At 40.5% G+C, this 25601-nt stretch overlaps 1 protein-coding gene across 4 annotated transcripts in view; it reads right to left on the bottom strand.

Annotated features, from left to right (window-relative positions):
- Positions 1–25601, bottom strand: part of rbms3 (RNA binding motif, single stranded interacting protein) — a 101168-nt gene that overhangs the window by 22574 nt on the left and 52993 nt on the right. For all 4 annotated transcript variants that reach the window (XM_076081480.1, XM_076081478.1, XM_076081481.1 and 1 more), the window contains exons 5-6: positions 7927–8084; positions 5770–5849 (exon numbers count right to left, since the gene is read on the bottom strand). In XM_076081480.1, the coding sequence (XP_075937595.1) occupies positions 5770–5849; positions 7927–8084 (238 nt within the window). The remainder of the gene's footprint in view (positions 1–5769; positions 5850–7926; positions 8085–25601) is intronic.

Here is a 25601-nt window from a genome sequence, read left to right as displayed (position 1 = left end):
CTGAGGTTCATCTCTATGAAGAATGCGTGGACTAAAATATTGAAAGACCAAAAAAAAAATAAAAGTACACCTACACATCGAGCTACTATGTGGTGTGTGTACTGTAGTTGTGTCACCGAGTGTGTGTTTCCCTGTAGTCAACGCTACAAAACATTATAAGTTGCTGCCGAGAGCTGCAAACTTGACAAGGGCGAGTAACAGAAGTGAACAGACAAAATACAAAATATGTGTTTGTCTGTAAAAAGATTAATTTGTTCTCATTAACCAAGTCTTGCAGTTGTTCATTTACTGGTTTAATGTATCCATCAAAGTGCCACAGCTTTGTGTTCAGATAGTGAATAGTTTCACTCCAGTTTTTGGAAAAACACTGACATTCTGTCGCTGCAGAGACAGGCAATGCAAATAGGAAATAAAAGACGTGAAGACTGCAGGAGATGTCAATAAAATGACAGAGAGTTGGTTGTTTGCCTGTCAGAATGTGTGCGTGTACATGTGAATGCTGCAGGGTAAAAAAAAAATAACTACTGCTTTACTGATTTGAAATGACTTTTCGATCTGTGGTGTTTTGTGTTTAACTGACAGGATGTGTACGTAGGTAGTGGGGCGGGTGGCTTGGACACTGAAGAGTGGATCTCATACTGTTACGACTCATTGGAGCTGTGGGATATTGCAAACCGGAGTAGAGCAACATAGAAAGTGTTAAAACCCCAGCAGAGCAAACAAACATATCCATCTGTGTTCTGGCGAGAAGGACACAGGAAAATAAATAGGTTGGAAAGAAAAACATGGGGGAGGATGAAACACACAGGTGCACCTGGTTAAGTGCCGGAGATACTTTAGATCTTAGCTTTGGTGTTCCTAAGTAAGGCGCTGATCTATATTTAAGTAAAAAGCCTTAGCTTATAACGGCATGACAGTCTCAGTTTTTACTGTTGGAAGAGGGGGAATATCATATAAGTGGGTCTCAATCCCTCAAATGGGAAAATTCTCATTTAAAATGCAATCCAATCCATTATCGAGCAACATGGGAAACCATTCAGTTGGTAAATGGGATACAATCCCCAAATGTAACAAAAAAAGGAATCCCTCAGCTGGGCTGAATGGGATGTCGGCATCAAAGAGCTCAAAGCCTTGGGACAGAACAACATGCACTCTAGGGGGTTACTTGTTCAAGCATCGCACATGAGAGGACAGCAACTATTTGCCACAAAAATCAAGAAATGTGTGTCAGAAAATATTGAACTATATTGCTCTCAGCATTTTTATGACATTAAAAATTTAAAAATGTGTCTACTGTAATAAACAAAAAAAAAGGTCTGTAAGCTGGGACAGAGAACTGAGATTTAGAAGGGAGAGGACGTTCACTGCATTTACTACATTTTCTCTTCATACACGCAAAGCAACCCAAAAACAGTTGGCTGTGAGACAAGTAGGAATAAAATGTATCGATGCGCTGACATATACATAGAATTGAATCACCAAAATGATGTTAAGATAGCACCAAATGTCTTTGCAACTTGCAGAACTTGACAGCATTGATGCGACTTGGTCAGTGCTTCAACAGCATCACATGTTAACACCTACAACTATGTTTGTGTCATGAAAACGTGGCTCCAAATAACGTAACACAATGTAAGCTGACTCAGTCTGACTGTACAGGACTGCCACATCATTTCATAATCATTTCAATCATTTTTTCTTCCATTATCAGGAACATCAAATTCAATTAATTTCCCATTTATGAAAGTATTGAACCACTTCTGCAATGATTGGGGGCTTAATGCCACATGATCATACCAGAAACATTTATTATCAAACCTACTGAAGGATAATGGGCCTTCTCTGAGATCTGGACTCTTTCCATTCTTGTCGTCCGTTTGTCTTACCATTAGGAAAGGGCAAGACAAAGAGAACTATTACAACTACAACACTATATCAGATCGTGGGAGAGAAAGAGAGACAGAATGATTAGAAACCAAGATAAAAGAGATTAGATGAGGACCGTAAAGAGGTATATTTCCCTCTTTCTTTTCCTGAATCCTGCATCTACTTACTAATTATTTATGTGCACTTTTGTAAAGCAATATCTGACCAAAATATGTGCATTTGCTGTTTTTGTGATACAAAAAAGTGAACACAGCTCCGGATTTTATCCATGAATTTAAAGATCAACTACAAATTGTATTTGTATTATTGGCCAGCATGAGTATCAAATCAGGACATGTTCATTATTGTTACTTTTGTATGGAAAAAAGGAAAATAAAAAACAAGGAAGATGTAAAATGGAATATTCCAGTAATCTTATACAGATTTGATTCTCAGATCAGGTTTTGAGCAAATAATGATGATGTATCAATATTAATGATAATAATAATAATATAAACTTGATCATTCTTGACCAGGCATGTAAGATATTAATCCGGTTAGAGTAGATTTTAACTCAGTAAGTAGAGAAATAGAAATGAAGCCTGGTGATATTTTCCTCCCACCCAGGTCCATGAACTCAAAAGAATCATCGCTTCATGTTTTTGTCTTTGGGCGCACCTTTGCGGTCTGATTTCCTTATTAGGTGCTGACTGCTTGAATCTGTCATCCAGAACAAAAAAAAGATTGATCAAATCAAGCTTGTAGAGGAAGGGACATGGTCATGGTGAAGCTGTAGAAGGTCTGAGTCTCTTTATGGCTGGAGAGGGAGGGCTTTACCACGCTGACTCTCTGCCTCACAGCATGGAGGCACAACACTATCGAATGACCATCACAGAGAAGACAGAAGGACAACGATAGAAATACACTTGCTCTTATTACCCGATTTACACATCAGATTGGAATGTCGAATTTGCAGGAGTACTCTAATCACTAAAAGTGATGAGGCATTGGGAGCAATGAAAATGTTTCCAACACGTTTTATTTATGGAGAACAAAAGCTGTGGAGCCACTTAAAGTCTTGTTAAACAATATGAACCTATTCTACATCTTCATATGTAACCTAACAATGAAGACAGATATACATCTGGATAAAGACATCTGTATAAAGCTTGACTAAATTCCAGCACTTATTTCTGTATCAATAAAAGGCAAGGAGCAGAGTTCTAATTCTAGTCTATGCCCAATCTAGACACTCTATATCTATGGCAGGTAGAAGGCAGAAAGCTGCGGATTGATGGACTAACGAGGGGCTGATGAAAGCTCTGGTCATGTGATCAATGTCGGCATTAATCTCACGGCTAGAGAGTAAAATATCACTGCTGCCTGTCAATACATCAGCTGGGATGGACAGACTGTTGTATCAATCAGAGGAACAAACAGGCACACTTCACTCAATGATACGCACACCTACTGCACATGAACACATCACACTGTATCAGAATAGCAGGTTTGATAACAGTGATTCTGTGGTGTGCTTTTTTTTTAAGACAAGTGTAAGGACTAAGCCCAAAGGTAATGTCACTGTAACGGCCACAGACTCTCAGTGACACAGAAAACCAGTGACATAAATCAACAGCACATGGCTTTAGAGACACGGTTTCCCTCTGTGTGTGTTTGATCAGTGTGTATTTGTGTGTGTTTTGTGGATCAGTATACAGACGGTCTGGTCTGAATCTGGTTGGCCAGAGTCTCCTAAATTCCCCGGTTTGTATGCTCAGGGCGATTGAACCGGTCAACATACGTTAACACACTGGCTCCCACTCCCACGCACACAGACACAAAGGAGAAAATGGACACCCCTGGCAAAGACAAGCAATGCATCTCTTTCAATATAGAGGTCAGCTACTTGGTGGGTATAGAAAGAATGACTGTATGTTTGTGTGTGCAACTTCAATTTTAAAACTACTTTATTGATTTTATTTGGCCACTTGGGGGTTGGACAAGAAGATGAAAATAAATCATGATGATGAACGTGTTAGCAAACACGCTGTGTGTCTGCTGTTTGCTGTATAGACCCCAAGATAGGAGCTGAAACAATGAGCAGAAAGATGCTAAAAAAGTTTTGGTGATAATTCACTGTGGGTTCGTCACTATGAGTGACCTCTCTCACACAAAACATAGTCACTTGATACACTATTAATATGACAATATTGATTAGAGAGTTATTTAGGCGTACAGCAGTAGGCCACACACCAGTCACCAGTAGCTTTTAAAATATATATTGTGCTTTGTCACAGTAAGTACGTGATAATTAAATTACAAATTGTTAACATAATAACCTATTTCTCTTAATAGATTTTGATCAAATGAATACTTTTGTAACAATAAGTTATTTGATAGTAAATAATCAGCCCCACAACAGTTTTCTTTTAAGATTCGTCACAAAATCAAGCTTGTTGACTTGCACATTTGCACAACCATGAAGCTCAGGACTGTTTTGCTGATAGCCGTGCAGGGTCTTTGCTTGCAGCAGCAGTTAAGATGCTGTGTTGTTCTCACACACTGACACCCACACAAGCTGCAGAAATCAGGATGGAAGGATACATCATTCACTTGCTACAAAATGACACAGCTATACCTCACAGTATATAGAGAGGTATGGCAGTGCGCGCGCGTGTGTGTGTGTGTGTGTGTGTGTGTGTGTGTGTGTGTGTGTGTGTTCGTTTGAGAAACCGAGTCGCCCACCTCACAAATCATACTGCCAGGGCATGGAGCGCGGCTCTCTCTGTCTGTCCTTCATTTCCATTTTCTTCAGTGTGGTGCAGCTCCCATCTCTCTATCTATATTTGATAGTTCTGTATCCATCTCTTCTCTCTCTTTCTGTGTCACTCTCAGTTTGCTTCTCTCCACCTTAGCTTTCTCTTCCCCCCCCCACCTTGTCCTTGCTCTGTTACTTCCCTCATGTTTAGTCACCCCACATGGCTCTCTCTCTGTATATGTCATTTTCTCTCACACCCACACACCCCTTGTTTTTTCAAACCCAATGTCATCCTCAATCTCATCCTCATTGCATCTTCTCTTCTTCTCCCATATTTTCTTTCTTCCTTTCTCTTACTCTCTCTCTCCCTACACACCATCCTCCCACTTCTCTCTTCCCCTTGTGCGTGTGTGCGTCTCAATCTGTGTTTTGCACAGTCAATACTCAATTAATCACTCAGATCTTCTTACTAAATCAGCTCAAGGTGGTCTAAGGAGTGGGACAGAGAGAAAGAGAGCAGCATAGATGATGCTGATATATTATCACTTGCACGGACACGGGCTTGTACATGTTACACCAAAAGACAAATATGTGACTATAGCTGGTTATGTGATTCATTCATAAAAATATAATAGTTGTGACAGTTATGGGTGTATTAAATCAAATGACAGAAAAAAAAATTGATATTCCTCAAACTAAGGTATTGAAGATAAGTATAGTGTTTGTAGCGGTACTGTTTTTGTACCAGTATTAAAGATTTTCAAACAATACTCAGACCCATTCATGCAAGCTCGCCTCCTTGTCATGATGCACACATATCAACACAATGATGTGCACAGGTGAAACATGACAAGACATGTAAGAACCAAAAGTATGACCTCCAATACATTTTCATCAACACAAACTAAACCTTTGAACTCATTAGAGGTGCCTTATAAGCTTGGCGGCAAACCGTTTTAAAATAACCTGTTTAAATAGTCTTCTAGTGCAGCAAACTTGGTGTTTGTAGGAAGATTGAGTCTGTGATGCCACATAGCGCTGCATCTTTATGTGCACCCTGACCTACAAAAAAACGCCTTGCTCTCACTATAGAAAAACACAAGCTACGCCAGTGCAATGCAATTGTGTTGGTGATCGACACCCACCTGTCATGCCTGGAGGGGTTTTCAAGAATTTCCCGTTGAAATTTTGAATCACCACATCACACTTCTCTGTCGACTCCATCCTGACAGAGAGAGAAAGACAGAAGTGCTACTTGAGGATAATCAGCTCCTTTTGTCACTGTTCAACATGCTTGAAGGATAGTGTGGTTCTTGAATGTGGATATGTGTGCATGCAGATTTGTCCCACAATACGGCGAGTACATGAAATGCCTGCCTGTTGTGCTCGTTTGTCTCTGCATGCCTGAGCAAAATGCCTGAGGTGGGCCTATGCGTGTGTGTGCGTTTGTGTGTCTGTGTGTTTTCTATGGGGTTTCCTCTCCTTTGTCCGGGTTTCAAAGCTCCATTCAGTCGGATCTGTCGTGTGTCATGTCCTCTTTGTCTGCCCCCATTCAGCTCTGCTCACCCAATCACAGCTCAATGACTAATTGCCTGCTTGGCAAGAAAAAACCAGTGTGTGTGTGTGTGTGTGTGGGGGGGGGGGGGGGGGGGGGGGAGAAAAATGGTGGTGTGGGAGAGACTGTGTGTGTGTTTGTGATATGTGAGCGTGCATGTCTCCGTGTGTCTTGGGTTTTCTACACATAGCCGGTGACCCTGAATGGACTGCATTTTAATCACTGGCACGCTCCACGGTGTAACTGAGAAGACCACACACACACACACACACACATGCGCACACACACATAAACACACGCACACACACTTACACACACACAAAGGAGGGTGAAGGTGTCAATGGTACAGGAATGTGCAGTTGTATGATTACAGCAAGATTTCCTTTGGTTGTAAATGGCAGGGAGTCAACTCAGGGTAATGTACACTGAAAAAAGAAATGTGAGATAGAGTGATAACTATGAATGCGTATTATGTTGTGCCTGATCAGTAATTATAGTTCACCGAGCAACAGAAAACATTTAAATACATCTGGATGTGACTAACAATTGGCATTTAAGATAATTTTTTTCAGCAGCAACAGAAGGTAGTTGACGGTGGGAAATGTAAAATCAGTTCCTGACACACTGATGTAGCGCTATTGCCTGTCGCAGTTTTAATACATAATAATGAATTGATATAAAAAATATGTAACGGTTATTAATAACTCAATTATGAATCATAATCCCATAAATTAGTATAAAAAGAATGATAGTGCTCAGCTTCCGCGATAAGACATAATTAATATAGGTAAGATCATTTAACTTTAGATTAAATTTAGGACGCCACACAATTTTGGAGATAAAAACTTTTTTATATTAATCAATTAAATCTCAATCTCAGGGTTGCTTCGGAGTTCTTCTTATGGTGTGAGGGACCGATTAATTCATATACACACAAATCAAATGATCAAGTTCTTCATATATGAAATATTTATTGGACTAACGACATAACTAAACTGCTAAACAGAAAATAAATGAGTTAACGATAAAATAAACACACGGACAGAAAGGTTGCAGGCAGAACAATCATCATCCAGTTTATATGGCAGAGCCCTAAAAGAACTGTAAACAGAGTTGGCTATCATGAACTCAGATGTTTCAAATTGGGAGATTTGCACAATTAATGTATGAAGGCACACTAAAGTGAGTCAGCAATGTAAGATGAGTGTTGTATGACGAGAGAACAAGATTAGAACAAACGCAAAGAAAATAGTAAAAGAGTCAATTTGTGAACGGTTTACAAATAAAGTCAATTTGTTATTCTGAGGTTGATTAATATATATATTTATAGATACAATTCAAGGACTTACTAAGACTAGGACTAGCATATCAATTAAGGTACCTTTTATCAATTTTATCAAGTATCTTTGAGTTGTTTATTCACAATTGGATGTGTCTCTGTGTCCCTCAGGAATGTAGATGCTCGTAAAACGGGAAAGGTGGGGTCATTAAACCTTGTAAGCTCAGCCTTTACAAAGGTCTCTTATAGTTCATAAATTAGTTTGAGTGTCAAGATTGAAGTCTTATCGTGAGTTTATCCAGGCACATGGTAAATTGAGAGTCTAACCACTTAGTGCCCCATGGGTCGTGAGTTCCTGAAAGAAGTTTATTAGACTGAACTGCTAACTTTTTGGTGCACAAAATATTTTCGGAGAGACATAAGCGGTAGTGACAGTTTGTGTGCATGCGCGTCTCTCTCTGTGCATACCTAGCAAAGCCGACTCCTCTGCTCAGGCCGTTGGCATCCCTCAGTATCCGTGTGGAGATGACATGACCGAAGGGCTTCAGCATGTTCTCCAGCTCCTGCTCATCCATGGAGAGTGGCAGGTTTGAGATGTAGAGGTTGGTGGGGTCCTGCTCCTGTTGCTGTTGGGAGAGACAGTGGCAATAGTTATCAGCACTTCATTTTATCTTGCACAGACAAAAGTGTCAATGTGTGACAGAAAGGAGAAGTTGCATATTTCGGTCTAATCTTAGAGACTTGAGCACTGATTGAAAACGCTCTATGCAACCTTGAAAATAATCGCTGGGTCTCAAAAGAGACACTTTTATTATTTATTCTTACAATCAAACTTCACAAAACTATTTTCTGAAAGATCAACAGTTCATATACATAGAAATGTGCTGTGATTGTGAACAGTACAGATGGTGGCTGCATCCTCACTTGCCATTCTACTAGTTGTCACTTTCTAGTATGTAAAATGCTCAAACTGAAGGAAGAGAAATAAAAGAGTTTACTATAACCCTCCACCAAAACCTGGATTTGCAGCAGTGAGTGCATGAAAGGCTGAGGCAGTCCCGTTCAAGTTCTCTATTTCCATATTTATGACTGAATATCCCACTACAAAATATCTGTGAATATATAACTCTAGCGGCAGACTCTCCTCAAAAGAGGAATAAACGTTTTACTGAAAAGGCAGCGCAGCTGCTTCACACACAGAACCCCTGAAGCAATAAGTAAACCCCCTCAGGATTCATAGGTGTTAACTGAGTTGCATTACACATTTTCAAGGCAATGAGGGAACTTCCTCCTAATGTGCCTCTCAGTTAGTAAGACTGTTATACTTCAATTATTTTTGTTCTATTTAGCAGCACTCCATTGAAATGATCCTCCGCAGGAGACCAAAGCCTGTGTGTGCATGTGTGCTGAGAAAATAAAGAGGGATGAATGCAGGAGAGGGTTTGGTGGAGTGTGCTCCTTTTTTCTATTGAGACAGCTAGAAAGGAGGAGTGACGGAGAGAGGAAAGGGGGTGTAGTACACACGTCTTCTATAAATCCTACCTAAACTACATGATTTCAAGACTCTTCTCATAATTACATAAAACTTTGGATACAAAATTTGGATACATAGTTTCCCAGATTGCCTCTGTAAACGCTGCGGTGATGTTGCAATACTTTATACTATTTTACTGCTGTGTTGGCTTTATCTCTACTCTATGTCATAATGTATCAATTATGGCCTTTGTAATAACTTTGCAGATCTTGACGGTCGAGTGCAACTCAGATTCGTAATTCACAACACATTATACTACGATCGGTGCTCGGAAGTGCCTGGAAAGTCTCAAATACATGATATCTGATTGCTCTTCAAGTCCAACAGTAGTGTCTCACATATTTCATTTTCTTCTCATCTCATGTGCACAAACCCAAGCCGGTTTCACACTGACATTGAACCCTGTGCAGCGCTGGAATGTGTTCGTACATTTGATTCCGCTGCTGTCATGGAAAATAAAACAGATACCAAAAGTATGTATTGTGTGAACTATGCTGAATTCTTCAAAGTAAATAGTTAGAGTCTGCAAAGTTTATTTTGGTGGTATATGTGTGCGTGTGTTTTCTTGGGTGAATACTCGGTGATAAAAAAAGACGCCATATGTGGCTCATTCTGAGCATAAATATTTCCTTTATCCACGGAGGCTTTCTCTTCGTATGCACCAGAGCTGTTTGATTTCAACAGTGGGAGTTCCAAATCTGTCCGACTGTGACCAAAGCCATCTATGTAATCAGTGACTCAGAATAAGCAGAGAAGCTGCAGTGAAGAAGTCTGAAATGTTGCACCTTCCTTCTCTGAGTCTGAATATCTCTCCTCGTCAGCAGGGATTTTCCTTTGGCAGAGTGTCCAATACACAGAGTGGCACAGTTGTTGTCCCACACAGGGCAACTGGCTTTGAATGTAATCTTTTACATTTGAGCACATGCTTGTTCGTGCATGCATTTATGAAAGCAGCGACATCAAAGGCATAGAGTCATGCGGAACAGCTGTGGAACCTGTCATTGATCTTAAAGATTTCCGTCACTGAGACCATCAACCTTTTACTGAAATCACAAACCTGCTAACCTATAGTTTCACTGCTTTTCAACACACACCAAATGTTGTTTTTGACAAAGTTTTTTCACAATTTAGTCTGTCTTAAAACAACAGCAAGGTGCTTCTGTGAACATTCAAACAGGTTTGTCTGGCTGTATCCATTCCTCCTGTTCAAACTGGCAATTTAAAGATTGCGTCCTCGTGCATTTATTGCAACTGTTCTTTCAGTCAGGGTAGAGTTTGTGTTTTATTTTGCTTATCAAATGGTTGAAAGCATGGCGTGTGACCGTCTCATTATCACCAGAACATACAGACATATCTCACTACACTGTGAGACTTCTGTTGATGGAATCAAGATATATTCTGGTTAGCGAAGGCCCGAACAAGTCCTCATGGGAATGTGTTTGCACCGAGTGACAAAGTGCAGTGCGATTCATTTAGATTTAGATTCAGTGGCATTGTGCTATGCACTATAAGAAATAATGGCTTAATAATAAGGCCTGGGTTGAAAAACTGGACATTTATATACTCAGTTGCTGTGAGAAACCTTTACAATAAAAAGGAGAACTTTAAGGCTCTAAAGAAATGCCCAAGAGAAGATTCAGCAGTGAAACACTGCCTAAAGCTAATAAGGCTAAAGCTCATAAAGGTACCATTGCACATCCAAGTTACAGGAATTCAGTGGAGAAATCACTGAAGGAACAAAAACACATCCATCACCATGTCGCACTGTTTAAAGTTGCAGATCTCTCAGTTTCTGTCATTCAAACTAATTAGCTCCTGAGCACACCTGCAGCTATACTCCCCTGTGCTTCAAACTCTCTGTGGCATTTATCATTATCAACAATAACTTGCTCATCTTGACACAAAGGATGTTTTTTAACCCCCAGCTACTCTGTGTGTGTGGAAGAATTTCCTCTGGTCGTCTATGAAGGCAACAATGACAGAATCGTGTTCTCCGTGTCTGCAAGCCATAAAAAAGATTAAACGGTAAAACAGAAGATTTCCTATCCCTGTGGTCAATGGGGTTGCAAGCTAATTTCATCCAGAGACTATGTTTCGCACAAAATCGCACAGTGGTTTTCCCAATTTCAGCAAAGAAAGTGGGTCAGCTGTTTTGTTTCTGCACACATTTTCCGTACACTTTGCAGTTACTATAACAAGGCGAATGAATGCAGATTTGACGCGAACAAGAGGGATGCCATAACCATTCCTCCAGCTGCTGATTATACGCATGTCTCTGCCTTCCTGAAAATCCATAGTTCTCTTTTTTTAAAATCATGTCTCAATCCAGGGATATCAAGGGTGAGATGGGTACAAAATCAACATTGTACTTCACTACACCATCTCCACACACAGTCGGCTGTAAAACCATTTATTTGCACAAGTACTTCTGGGACACGAACTAAAGTGCTTTGGAGCACCCACATGTGAATGAACTCTGTTTGACTTTGCACAAAGTTGCCGTTTGCATAAAGTTACTTCTCAGGGATCTCTCACTCTGCATGTAGCAAATGACTCACCGCTCTCTCTCTCTCTCTCTCTCTGTCCCCCTTCTCCCTCCGTCTCTTTGTCTCTCTCTCTCTCTCTCTCTCTCTCTCTCTCTCACTGTAACATCTGTCATGAGCTGGAAACAGCTTCACACCAACTGTGCCTCTCCCTGACTGTGTGGCTTGCCTGCCAGCCAGTCAGCCTGTGTTTTCAGGCCCATTACACCTCATTGCTGCATCATTATAGCAGGTCCGCACCTCTTATCATGCCACCATCCTGGTTACCCTGCAATGCAACAGCACCCGCTGAAGAGCTAGAGGGTAAGGAGAGGGCAAATCAACGGTTAAATAACTGTGCAAAACAGCGGCTGGGTCCGTACACTAGACGGATGGATATGAGGTGAGACGGTACATGAATGTCACACTCCTTTGCAATCCCGCTTGCATCTCAAATAGCAACACTTCACAACAGAAACAAATGACACATCACAGTATCCCACAACCCTGAACAGGAATGAGCGGGTATTTGAATACGGATGGATGGAAAAAATTAAGGGAAGACATAGGCCCGGGAAATGCTTTGAAAACAACTTGAAAGAGCACTTCCATGAAGAGGCAGTATGTGATTAGGGAAATGAGACTTTCTATTCATTACATGTTGACTCCTTCCTCTTATCTTTCAAGCTTGTCTTCACGCAATCCTGCTCATTTCCTCCTTTAATCCATGTATTCTTCCTTCTCATTTGCCCTCCTTCAGCCACCGTCCTTAACTTCCTCCTTTCTCATGCTCACCCTCCTCCTCTTGTCCTTTCCCCCCTTTCTTACTATTCACCCTTCCTCTTAAAAACCAATCTCCTATAACGCTAGCCTTGCTGTCTGAATGCTTAATTAATATTTAAAGAGCAGCATTTCCCCTCCTTCTTTTCCTTTCCCTCTTGTCTCCTTGCTCTTTTCCCTCTTCCATATCTTTCATTTCATCCTCTTCACATCATCTTTAGTCCTCATTTCCATTCATCCCTCACCGCAACCTCTTTCCCTCTTCGCATTTCTGCCTTCCTCCATCTTCCTCTTCCTCTTCCTCAAGCCAAGATCTAGTCTTTCATAATGATTGTCTGGGTGTCTAAATGCTCTCTAACGGCTTAATCAATAATTAATGAGCATACCATAAATACTTCATGAAGCCTAAACCCTGAAATCCCCGGGGTTTCATTAGCCATGCAGATATACACATTTCTCCATCTTCATGATGACTGGAGGCACAGTGAAATCAACACTGGATACTGATTGCCTCAACATTTAGTCTCTGGTCAGTTCATACTGAATTGCTGTTGGCTGCTACTGCTTCTAATTTGCATGTTGCTTTAAAAATTAAGGTGATTGAGAAGCACAGGGTGAAGTTCGGTTTCCAGAGAAACAAATGCTGCTTTTCTTTTGCAATTATCAGCAATTGATTTCGGTGATATTTTATACACGCATGCAAAATATCATTCTGCGTTACAATTTGTCTCTGATTCATGTTTCCGCACACATCATTGCAGTTTGTTTTAGAAAGTTGGTTAATCCTCCTTATACAACCACAAAATGGAACATTTTTCTATACTGCACGACCTGCATCCATATCTTTGCCCTCTACTGACTCCCAAAACCATGAGTAGCTGCAACCTTCAATCACGCGGACAAGGTATGTACGTCACTCCTCAAACCCTAATCTTGGTGTAAGCAGAGACACTTTAAACTAGATTATTCTATTAGTATGCTAAAAACAGTACAAAGGTCTTTTGTACACTGTACTTACCTGGTACTGAATGGTACTCCTTGTTGGAGTAATTTGCAGTTTGTTTTAATTCTGTTAACTTAATCCTGTTTTTAAAAGTTTTGTCTTTAAGTTTGTTATTTGTGCTTTTATGTAAAAGTCTTATTTTGCTTTTATGTGTGAAACTTTTATGCTGCTGTTTTGGCAAAGACCCCCTTTGAAAAGAGATTCTAAATCTCAATGGGACCCTCCAAATAAATAAAAATAAACAAAGAGGTGGTGCACAAAAACCATATGCAAGACATTATTTTAGTCAGCTGTGATGTATGTCCTTTCAATTGTAGAACGCACAACCCATCTGTGAAATAACTCTTGAGCTGATGTTAACTTGTATGTAAAGTATATTATCTGAATGCTGCATGGCTCCACTTTTCCTGTTGGCTTTATCTACCAACATGTTTCATAAAATATGGAAATATCTAATATGATCAAAGTTGCTGAAAGATTGCTGCATGTTTCAGCCACCTAACGGCTACTGCAAAGTAAGTATGTTTTTCAAGTGAAGAGATCCCAAAGCTTGTGGATGTACAGTATGCCCTATTCATCACAAGAAGGGCCACAGCTGGATATTTCTTCAATGTGTTTGTGTGTTGAATATCTCCAGAGGTTGGGCTTTTATATGCAAAAATACAAAACGGAATGGACTTCATCGCTCTTGTCACATCCCTTCAACTTCCAAGAAATACATTTCCAAGCAGAAATAGAAAACACAACGATTGATCAGCGAACATTGTGAATCATACACCAGGTTTTTGCTGTGCTAAATTGGCTACAGAGCTAATTTGCTAATTTAAGGATTGAGCTAATGCTCAAGCATCATCAAAACTGGGGTTAGAGGCTTTTCAAGTGATGACATACTTATGAAAATATTCAGAAGCAGAAAAGCTGTTTTCCACTCTGTGGCTCTCTAGTGGCTGTGAAGCGGAAAAGAAACCCTGACTATAAGAAATGGCATCACACTTGACTAAGTGAGAGACTGACTATGTTTCAATGTTTAATTCAATTTCATGACGGGCAGAACATTTTTCCTCCCTCTGGTTTCCAACACCCTCTGCATGACTCATTTAAAGCAATAAGAGAGGCCTTTCTAGATAATGGGGACTACACACACAGTTCTCATATTATCTACTCACACATGCAGCTATTACTTAATTCACCCACTTATCTGCATGTTTGTTTCTCCTTCTCTTCAGCCCTCAATCGTTTTTCCCCTTTTTGCATTGCTCCCTACTGTCCTCTCTTTATTAGTGCAATTTTAACATGGCTTCTTCCCTTCTCATGCCATCTTTCTCTTTTTTTCACTCACACTGTCTCTACTGTGTGTATTAAAAGGACAGTAATTCATCACAGAGTCAGAGCATAGTGCAGCCAGTGCTGCACACCAGTGTGCAGGCTGCTTGTCTGCCAGCCGTCCAAAGCTATAGGATCAATCACCCGAACCTGAGACACTGAAGCCATCAGAGAGGCTCGGACAGAGATAGAAGAGAGGGAGAGAAAGAAGGCTAGAGGGAGGGAGACAGGCTGGAGGAGGACATATAGAGAGATAGAAAAACCCTGGGCGTATAAAACAAACGTAGGCTGAATGCAAAATGCGTCATGAGTGTCAATTCCCCGAGTGTGATTTGAAGGAAAATACCAGATGGATAGATGCCGAGATAGGCTAAACAACATTCTGCCGCGATTGTAATGTTTCATCTCTGTTTTGATCTTATTCTTCAGACGGACCACACAAACATAACTAATGAGTGTGGGCCTGATTCCTAACAGCTGAGTAGAAGTGGTTTCATTTCCTGTGGTTATTTGGTTGATGTTACGTCCATATGGCTCGCTCCTGGACTTTTTTTCAGCCAAAATCCCAAATGTGGCATTTAGACTCTTTGAAAAAATATGATGTTTCTTATCTTGTGTGAATCAATCATAAACAGGCCTGTGATCCATTTGGGGTTTGAGATTACAATTTTGGTTTACTGGTAAAATGTTTGAGTGGCCACATGTGGGAAGCCAGTTGAGAAAAATACATTTTTGAAGAGCAATGCTGTGAAATGTGAAACACATGCTTATGAACATAGAAAAAAAGAGACCAGCATTGAACCATGCCAAGGCACTGATATAACACATAAAACCCATGCACAAGGATTACACTCACACATAACAGGCATAATGCCTGAAAAACATACTGAGTTTGTACAGCACACAAACATGCCTCAGCCTCGCCCTCTTCCTTTTCTCTCTCTCTCTCTCTCTCTCTCTCTCTCTCTCTCTCTCTCTCTCTCTCTCTCTCTCTCTCTAAGTCAGGAATTCCCGTAGTGAAGCGCCTGGCAGAGAAAAGCATTTTGCTAAATTTACACAAAACCTCTCCGGCCTTTATTTCTCTGTTTTTTATTAACTGGATAATCAAGTTATTTTCAACCTGGGCCATATTTCCCCATCACTTTCATTCATGCTGTTTATTCCTAACCAAACTATTTGTATTATTAGACAAAGCCCAACCTCCACTAGAGAATTAACCTTAACCGCATGCCAAGGGATCTAAAAATCTTACAAAGTATACTACAAAGGGATCAAGAACTTGTACCACTTTAAATCCAGATGGGCCTGATTGAAATGCTAGTCCAGAATAAAACACATTCAAAAGCAACACAGACGTCCTGTGTCTCAGGATAACAGTGCATCCCATCCCACAGGTCCAATTTGAAGAAAAGAAAAAACATTGACTAGACTTGAAAGTTCATGAAAATGTTTCCAAACAAATCTCTTATACGTCTGATAAATGTGTCTCAGTGTCATTCGAGGTCTCGTCAGCCTGATGTTGTGTTGCCTGCTTGAAAAGAGAGCAGGCTTCAGGGAAACCCTCACTCTAAATGATTAATGGAGTCCTGAACCAAGAAGGGGAGTTGTCTCTGACTCTGCAGATACACACCCTGATCATGCTTCTGAGAGAGAGTTGTGTGCGAGTGTGTGTGAGTCTGCATTTGAAGCTGCATCATCCCTGTGAGGCCTGTTCCGTGGGAGTTCAGAAGGAGTCATTAACGACGGCAGCTACACGTACACAGGCCTACAAACAGCCATAAAAAAAACATATACACAGCCATGAACAGAGGCTTCACACTGGGTTGAGATAATCAAGGCAGGAGCAAGGTAGGAGGAAGAGAAGCGTGAACGAATGGAAATTAAATAGATAAGAAAAGGAAGTGAGGAAGAGAAGGAATGATAAACAGAACTACAGTAACTACATACAGTTGTCGCCGATATAGTTGTACTATTCCCGAGTTAAAAGCAACTGTATGCAACAATAAAAAATATTATAATACTAATACTATAATAAGGTTACATTTAGTTGTAATTGAAGTAGATCAAAGGGGACCTGAGAAGGTTAAAAGTCATTAAAATAATGTTTTCAGAATTGTTTGAAAGTGGATTGTGATTTGTTTAAGAATGGAGTTCATCATTTGGTGAAGTGAGTTGATTGATTGATTGATTGATTGATTGAATCTCAGGATCTGCTGCAGCTAATAACTAACATCTTACAGTATCTTGACCATGCATTCAATGCCTTAATTATCCACCAAACTGATTTGAACACGTATTGATGTTCAGTGAAGAGACCTAAGAATCTGTATATGTTCATGTCTCTTGGAATTATTTAAAAGTCGAGCAGCACGATTGCAAAAGTGCAAACAAGGTGAAATTAAAAAGCCAAATGTTTTCACAAGAAAGGTTCAAGTCAAATATTTTCCAGAGGATAAACAATCATATTGTGTGTTACATTGACTAATTGACCAGGTTTTAGGTCCATACAAAGTGATGTATCATCAGCAGAGAAACACAAAATGGATCGTGTATCTTTCAGTCTTTCATGAGGCCCAGTGGCAGCAGAGATATAGAGAATAAAAGAAGACCAAAATTGATTCCTGGGTCAATGTATTTGAATGGAAAAATCAAAACAGATTTGAACTGAAGTATTGCCTACTGATTTCTGTGTCCATTTTGTTAAATGGTCCTTCTTATTCTCTCTGATACAAACAGACAATTAAAACAAATCATGTGGTTTTTACTTGATTCAATAATGTCGACATCCTACTGTTTGTTTGCAGCAACAATAATTGACTCAAGCGTGACTTGGATAGCTGTCTTTTTCGTCAGCAGTCCTATAGCTTCTTGCTAAAGTCACCATTTTGCACGGTGATGGTTGTTCTGCTTTATTGGACAGTATCTTGTAGAAAGTGACAGGAAATGGGGGGTGGGGAGAAGTGGTCAGCTGGTCAAGAGAGAGACTCAAACCCTGCAATCCTGTGTGCACCATCTGCAACCTACTCTATGACCCACATTTCCTACTATAACAGTTTATAAAGTTAAGCTCTGCCTCCTCTATTTCCCCTTTTCTCTCTTCTCCTTTCACCGAATTGCTCCTTGATTGCCTGTCTGTATCGGAGCATTTCATTAGAAAAATGCAATAAACCAGAAGGCCTGCTGGATTATCATTGAGGAAGCACTTTCTCGGATAAGAAAAGAGAAAATTACTAATGAAAGTTTTTCGACAAACTTATTGAATGAAAGTTTTCTTTCTTCTTTTTCTGGCTTCTTCCCCCCCCCCCCCCTGCTAATGGCATGAGGCTTGTCCTCAGACACATTATTGGGAAATGAAGTTAAGAGTCACAGCCAGAGAGAAAACAAATTAAAGGGAAACTGCAAAATTAAAAAAAAGTTCTCGTTAAGTGCAGGGGAGGAGTAGGTTTGTGCTCTCGGCACTGCAGTGATTAGAGCACAAAGCACTGGCTCAGACACAAGAATCACATTGGCTCAGAGAGAAGAAAGAGCCATGTGAGTCTGACCAAGGTTGGTGTTCCCATTGTGTCATGTTACATGCATGCATGGCGAAATAATTGCGGGGAAATGCTGTTTAAAAAAAGTCTATTTTCAGATTCAAATTTCATCCCAGTCTTGGTGATGACTGAAGAAAGCCAACCATGCATCTGTTGTTTCCTGCATTTGAACATTTGTGGAAAACAATTGCAAACGCTACAGTCTAAATGAAGGGCTTTAAGGCAAAGGTTACGGACTTATTCTCACCTTAATTGCGTTGCAGTAAATGTCTGAAAATGAGACTGTCATATCATCCAAGGGCATATAACACTTGCAGCACTTATAAAAGCTACACAAGCGCTGGTTGACTTGCTGTATTTTGGGGAGTTAAGCTGTCCATGTCCACCCACACCTGCTAGCCTCGGCGATAAAGTCCTGGAGGAGAGAAATACTGGTTTACACTTCAATAAAAGGTCTTTTTCATCAACTGTGATGTTCTCACTACATCTGTCACGTTGCAGTTCAGCCATACAGGTCAAGTGTGTGTGTGTGTGTGTGCGGGTGAATACGTGTGAATTAATTAGTGTGTTGTATGGAAAGTTTGACATGTCCAGGGTGCAATCAAAATAAAGGTAATTATTATAATTAAGGTTATTTTGCCTGCACACATTTTCCTAGTGACTGTTGGGCTTCACATCAGATAACTTCACGGCTCAAATATGCATCGCTCATTTGTTATTCAAACATCCAAAAATGGCTATTGAAGGTGCTAAATTCAAAATTCAGGTCATTTCTATTGCCTCCACACGGCCCTGAACATGGAATGAGTGAATGTCATAGAGAGAACCTTTAAAGTTCTATTTACCTTTAATAGCATTGTTCATGTTCTCCCTGTTTCTGTCTTCACCGTTTTAAACACTTCCTGTTCCAGGGATTTGTTAGACTTAACAATGTATCGATTTAACAACGGCAGCCACATGTGTACCTGGTTGATTTTCACACAGTGTAATATGAGTGACTGAGCAGCAACGTCAGGGTTAGTGGATGCTCTGCCTCCACGCAAAAAAAGTGTGTACACGTGTGCACGTTGTGTGTTTTTGCACTCTACACCTGACACTATTTCAGCCTGATCGATGCCTTTGTTCCACAGACCCAAAAGCTCGAAAAGCCGTGGCCTGTTGCCATGGTTATCTCTATTTGAAACCGGAGGGATTAACCTCCGGGGGAATAGCTCGGGAGAGTGAGAGATGGAGAGAGAGAGAGTGTGAGCGAGAGGAGCAATACAAGAGGGAAAGAGTGAGAGAAAAACAACTGGTGAGAAGAATATGACGATAGAACTAGATAAAGCCGGACCGACTATACTATAAGGAGGGAGATAAACAATAGATAGATACATAGATGGACAGAAATATAGAGACAGAGATAACATAGGGGCTAAAAGTAAAGGAAAGGTAAGGGTTGGAGAGGTTAACAGGTAGTGCACAAACATAATTGCTCAAAAATATACATCCACAGTACTTCAGCAATATAAAAAACAGCTAAACACAAAAACAGTTATGTGACTCAACAGCGTTGCCAACTTTATTCCTTTCTCAAATTGTGCTTTGGTTTGGATCGGCTTGCTTTGCTTTGGCCATACAGAAATCACTAGCCTGGATTTCAAAACTAAATATTAGGATTCGCTCAGTGAGATGTTGCTTTTCCATTGGCTGCCGTTGTGCTTTATTATGAAAAACTAAAAAAAAATGTAGCCACTGGATCAGACTAAGTTTGGCAAAGGATCCTCTTCATCAAACGTGAGTGAGTTTGAACCCGAGCCCTCTGGTTGAAGAACAGTCTCTGTGCTACAGACGACACATTCAAAGCAACATGTAGCAATATGTAGGGGAATTAATTTAATATGCTGGCAGAGAATAAAAGCATGTAAACTGTACCAGCTTTTCAACAGAAGGTGGCTTTTTGAAGATACAAGTTCTTTGCAGTATACGCAGGCTCTCTGTAGATGAGCTGGTGGTGTGTGTTGCTGTGTAGCTCAGATGTGAGAGCAGAGATTTTCTCGCCGTCTTTAGATGTTGGGAGGAGGGCACCGTGGGGCCAACTGACAGCTTGGTGGACCAAGGTTATTTACTTTTAGAAAGGGAAAACCAGCCTGAGTCAGCAAATACTAAAGGGCAGCTACACACACTCACTCCTACACACTCATGCAAAGACACATGCACATGCACAGACATCGGCATCAAACTGTTTCATCTCCGGTAAGTGCTCACACAGATTCCATCCATACACACACACACACACACACACACACACACACACATACACCGCCAAGAGGTTAAGTAGGCCCATTTCTGTAACACCATTGAGAAAACAGCAGCCTAATTACCATCATATCCTCCACCAAGGACACGTCATGATAGCACACTCACGTTCATCTTTTCATTTTACCTGTACAAACCACATCCTCCCCTCTTACAAAGCCATTAGGCTCTAACAAGGGTTCTTAAACCAACCAAATTGAGCAACTTTAGTGTCCTCCTGAGACAAAGCCTCGTTAAAGCTCCGTCATACGAGCACCCGGCACAAACTGGCCGGTGCTCTATTTCGGCTCCCAGCAGTGCCATAACCCCATAACCCCAAATTTACTAATATAAGATCTGATAAAACAAGAACCCATCACTAACCAGTCAACATATTAATAATGACCTTATCACCAACACACACGCTTGTACACTCACTCCCACAGGCATACACGCACACACACAGAATAGAAGAAATTACTTATGATTTACTATAATAGCGTGCGAGCATAGACCCAAGCACCTCTATATTTAACATTCATAAGAGCAGCCAGGAATTTTAATCCACTCGGTGGACCATGGCTGCTAATGTCCAATTTGCCCTCTGTAGTCAGAATGTGAATGTTCCTGAAAATGGTCTGCCGGTGGCAGTCAATTGGTTCTTCTAAGCTCAAATCACAATCTATTATTTAAATTTTTAGCTGTAACATGAAGGTAAACCTGCAAAAGTACATATTGTACAGATTTATCACTGTGTTTTTTTTAAAAGCAGTCTTAGTTTTTAACTGCACAATAAGCTGGATTCTCGCAATGTCACAAGATCTCATATCATACGAAAATCCATCAGTCTTCAAGTAAGCCAGAACACGGACCAATCAGTGTCAGTCAAATAAATTGACATTAAATGTATCACTTTGAGTATTATCGTGAATGTATTTCTGTACACCTGAGCCTGGAAAGCACTCTTGTGCTAAAGAGACTTTACTGTAGGGGGCTCAATGAAATCACTTCAGTAGTGGCTAAGTACAATGTTCTGCAACGCAATGATTGAATTCTTTTGATTTATAAGTCTGAATGGTTGATATTTCTACAGTTCTTTGTGGAACAAGGGAAGTTTAACTGATCCAAGAATTATCAATGAGAATATAGTCCTTTTGATAGTAATTTAAAGCCTTTATAATTAATGGCTTAACACGCTATTACTTTGTTCAGAGCAAGCTGGTACAATCTGAACTCCGATCTATCTGAATGAATTTAAAAGATCAGTTCACCCTTACTGTGCACAGTTTTCATTAGAATATATATTTTAGAAAATAGTGTATATGTGTACAATTTTAGTAAGATCATGGGAGACTTGCAGGATCACATATCACATGGAAATCCATCTTGTCAGGCATCAAATAGTGTATATGTGTCCGGCAAGCGAGAGCACGGACCAATAACCGTCCTGTGGGGAGCTACGGACATGGTTTAGACGACACATCTGACAACAATCACGACTAAGAGGTTAGCGCGGATGCTACAATAGCATTAGTTACATAAAGCTGGAGAGTACTTCTTCACTGAAAGAAGAGCAAAGATCGGCAATGGCGGCTATTCTCTTTGGATGACCTTTGCCTGTTCGTGCCACAGTTTTCTCTGGAACCACGGATCCTTTACTGCTGAATTATAAAGTGCTGCTTATATCTTGACTGTTAAGCTACAGAGACGTACTTCAGAGACGTACACATGCAAATCTTTCATTGCAGGCATTGCAGGTGTCTCACTCAACCATCATCATGATTCCTGGAGCATCCCCGTTTAGATCGACAAGACAGCTGACCCTGAGGAACTCAGTGGAGAAACTTCTCAAGAGGAAGAAGTGGAATGGGGATGTGTGATTGAAAGAAAATGAAAGAGAAGAAAACAAAGAAAAAAGAAAGACAATTGAAGAGGTAGAGTAGACAGGCTGATGGGCACGGCAAGAGGAAAAAGCCTCATTGGTTTTCAGTGGGCATGTGCAGACTCAGACGTACTAAAAGGTTACAGCATTTGATTTGTGATATTCTACTCTGAGAGCTCTCTCTCTCTCTCTGTCTGGAGGAGCAGTTTGGCTACTGCTGTCCACAAAGTTTGATCGATGGCTGAATTATGCCATCGGATTTTGAATCTAGCCGACTCTGCTGTCTGCCCAATGATGAACAACAAACATGCCTGGCCACTAATAACAATGAGAGATGTGGGGACCAGACAGCCAATCAGAAAATAGACTTCATATAGTGTCCCCATAGACGAGGGACATTTCAGTCAGCCGCTCCTACTACCATTTATATACTTCATTCATATGTATTCCACAGTGTGTGTGAGGAATACACTCTTTTCCTCATCAACCCCCCCCCCCGTTTCTTCGAGCCTTTTATTTCCTTCCTTTACTTCCTCCTTCTACTTGATCACTCTGGATTCCTCCCTCTCAGAGTTCAAGCTGCCCACTCCATATTCACTCCATCTCTCTCCATCCTCCCTCAGTGCAGTTTGGGCTTCCCACACCCTCCCTCCGTCAATCTCTATGCACCCTCCCTCGCTCCAGCAGCCCACTCAAAGGCTAATTCCACAGAGGGAAAGAATGTGAGGAGAGGCGTTTTATAGTGTTTTCCAGTTATCTCCGTCCTTATAGAGCTGTTCTCTACCCAGCTCCATCAAACCAAGCACCACCCCCACTCTCCAGCTGCCTACTCTATTCCTCCTCTGTTCGTGGCAATATTTCCCTCATTGCTCTTTGTTTTCCATCCCCTCCAGGGTAATGCTGGAGTGATACTGAATATGAAAGGTTTCAATCCTAAATGCGGCATTCACCAGTTGAAAGAAACCACCTAATTTTAACACAATGATGCCCCATAGAATCTCGTTATCTAATTTTCTTCTAAAATGATAGTACAATGCTATCGTTGTAGCCTACTGCTTTGTGTTGTTGAAATAGGAAGCTATGGAAATGTAATGCTTTCATTGACTTCCAAATTAGAGACCACATTTGTTTCGGAATCTACCATTAACTTACTCTGGGTGTATTTGCGCTCGTGTTGGGAAAAACTTGGGTTTGAATCCATTTCACACACTATGTTGTGTTGCTATTAGCATACTAATTCAGCATGGGGGAGACATTTTTTCCATGGCCTCTTATGTATTTTGTTTATGTTCATATACGTTGAGAAAACATGACTGCATGAACAACATTATATTTTGTCTTATAATTAACTGTGCTGACTATGCAGTGTGGACTTATATTATACTTGTACATGACCTCATGTCATGACATCATGGCCCTGATGTTGATTTTCTGCTGTAGTACTTTTTCTATGCCGGAGCCTGGACCATATTACCCTACTCGCTCTAAAAAAAGAGAAGGTTCTTCATAAAGCAGCAGAGATCCTTAAAAGTCTAAAAACATTAAGTTTTCAAAGCTTTTCTCTCAAATACAAAATTTAGCTTTGGAGCTCTTGGGACGATTCCTTACAGAGTGCAGTCATCACCACTTAACCACCACCCAGTTTTATTTTTGCTCCGTTTCTGCTCTCAGGCCTGATGCAGAGAAGAGCAGAATTCAGTGTGTTAATTGCTGCTGTCCATAGAGACATTGGCACATTATGAGGTATAAACAAATAAATAATCTGTGACTTAAATTAATAACCTTCATATAAAAAAATGTCTCTTTTGTTAATCTCTGCAGGTTGTAGTTCGCACCTTTCTAAAAAAAAACACCCTTTGGTACATTTGAACATCTCCAGCCGCCGTAAACTTTTGATTGAATTAAACAGATGGGGAACTCAAAGAGAACTCAAAGAGAACTCAAAGAGAACTCAGAGAACGTGTCTCAGTAAAACGATCTTTGGGAAAATTTCACACACATGGAAGAAAGATGTTGTCAAACTACATAAAACAGATAAAGCAGATTGCATACATCCCAATTTAACTGTATTCATGATGTCCTCTGTGACATTATTCATGTCTGGCTACCCTAAGTTTGTCTGTCAACCTTTTTTCTTCTGACAGCTCTGGCAAACTGCATCTCAGAAGAACTAAAATTATAATTTTTAATGAACACACTGCATACAGTATTTATGAGTTGGGAACTTTTGGCTGGATGGCTTTTGGCTGAATATTTCTGAATTTGGCTGAATACATTTCTGAAGGGCTCCATTTCAAATTAACGTCAAAAAATATTACGTCTCTTTCTGTGCTGAAGAGTCCAAGCAGGCTATCATTATGTATGCAAGGTAACATAAAGTACTATAACAAGCGGCAACACAAGCACTTAGTTAAAGCAGTCATAAAATAGTTGTTCTTTCACATGCCAGTTTCCTATTGTCTTCACTTCAATGATGTAGTGTCTCGTCCTGCAGTGATGCATCATTTTTCAGAAGCAGAATTGAACTAGACTTTAATTCTGTGCTAGGAATCTGAAATGTGTATGTTATTAAACAAGAGGCCCACTGGTAGCTAACAACTGTTAATTATACTCGAGGCATAAATGTTCTTGAGTTTGTACTCTTCGTGTTTACACAGTTTTGTCACACCCTATTAAGTATGTTAGGCTAATCACTAAGATTTAAATTGTGGCTGCAGCATTATATCCCAGATTTTTGTCCGCGTGCCATCCCTTGTAATGGTATGGTACACAAGTTAATGCAGCAAAATAAAGAAACTGTTAAGTGTCACCAGAAATTATTGTGATTACTGTTATTATGAGAAATGTAATTTTTTTCATTAGCAATGCCACAGAGGCACATTAATCACCCAAACACCATTATTCATCTTCATTTTCCATCTCCCTGCCTCTCACACTCTCTCTTCCTCCCATCACATCCATCTCTTCCTTTTCTTTTCTCACTCATCCACTTAACTGCTCCATCTCTCTCCCTCCTCCACACACACCGACATAAAAAAGCCACCTGCACACCACAGACATACACACAACCCAGGGCTGGTAATGCAGGGTTAATAAGATTGGAGAGCAGCTGATGGTTGTGCGCATTCAGGTCAGATTACATTTAATTCGATTGGGTTTCACTTACGAGGCTCCCTCCCACCCTTCTCTTCTCTCTTCCTTTCCTTCCTCCTTCTCCCCATTGTCCTCCTTCTGCTTTTGTTGGACCAGAGGTGGTCCGGCCTCACAAAAAGACAGAGGTTCACACAGA

This window comes from Anarhichas minor, unplaced genomic scaffold (genome assembly GCF_050575085.1).
Source record: "Anarhichas minor isolate MPS153535 unplaced genomic scaffold, ASM5057508v1 ptg000080l, whole genome shotgun sequence".
NCBI classification, from domain to species: domain Eukaryota; kingdom Metazoa; phylum Chordata; class Actinopteri; order Perciformes; family Anarhichadidae; genus Anarhichas; species Anarhichas minor.
Note: the sequence above shows the minus strand (reverse complement) of the source record. Positions and strands in the feature narration are given on the sequence as shown.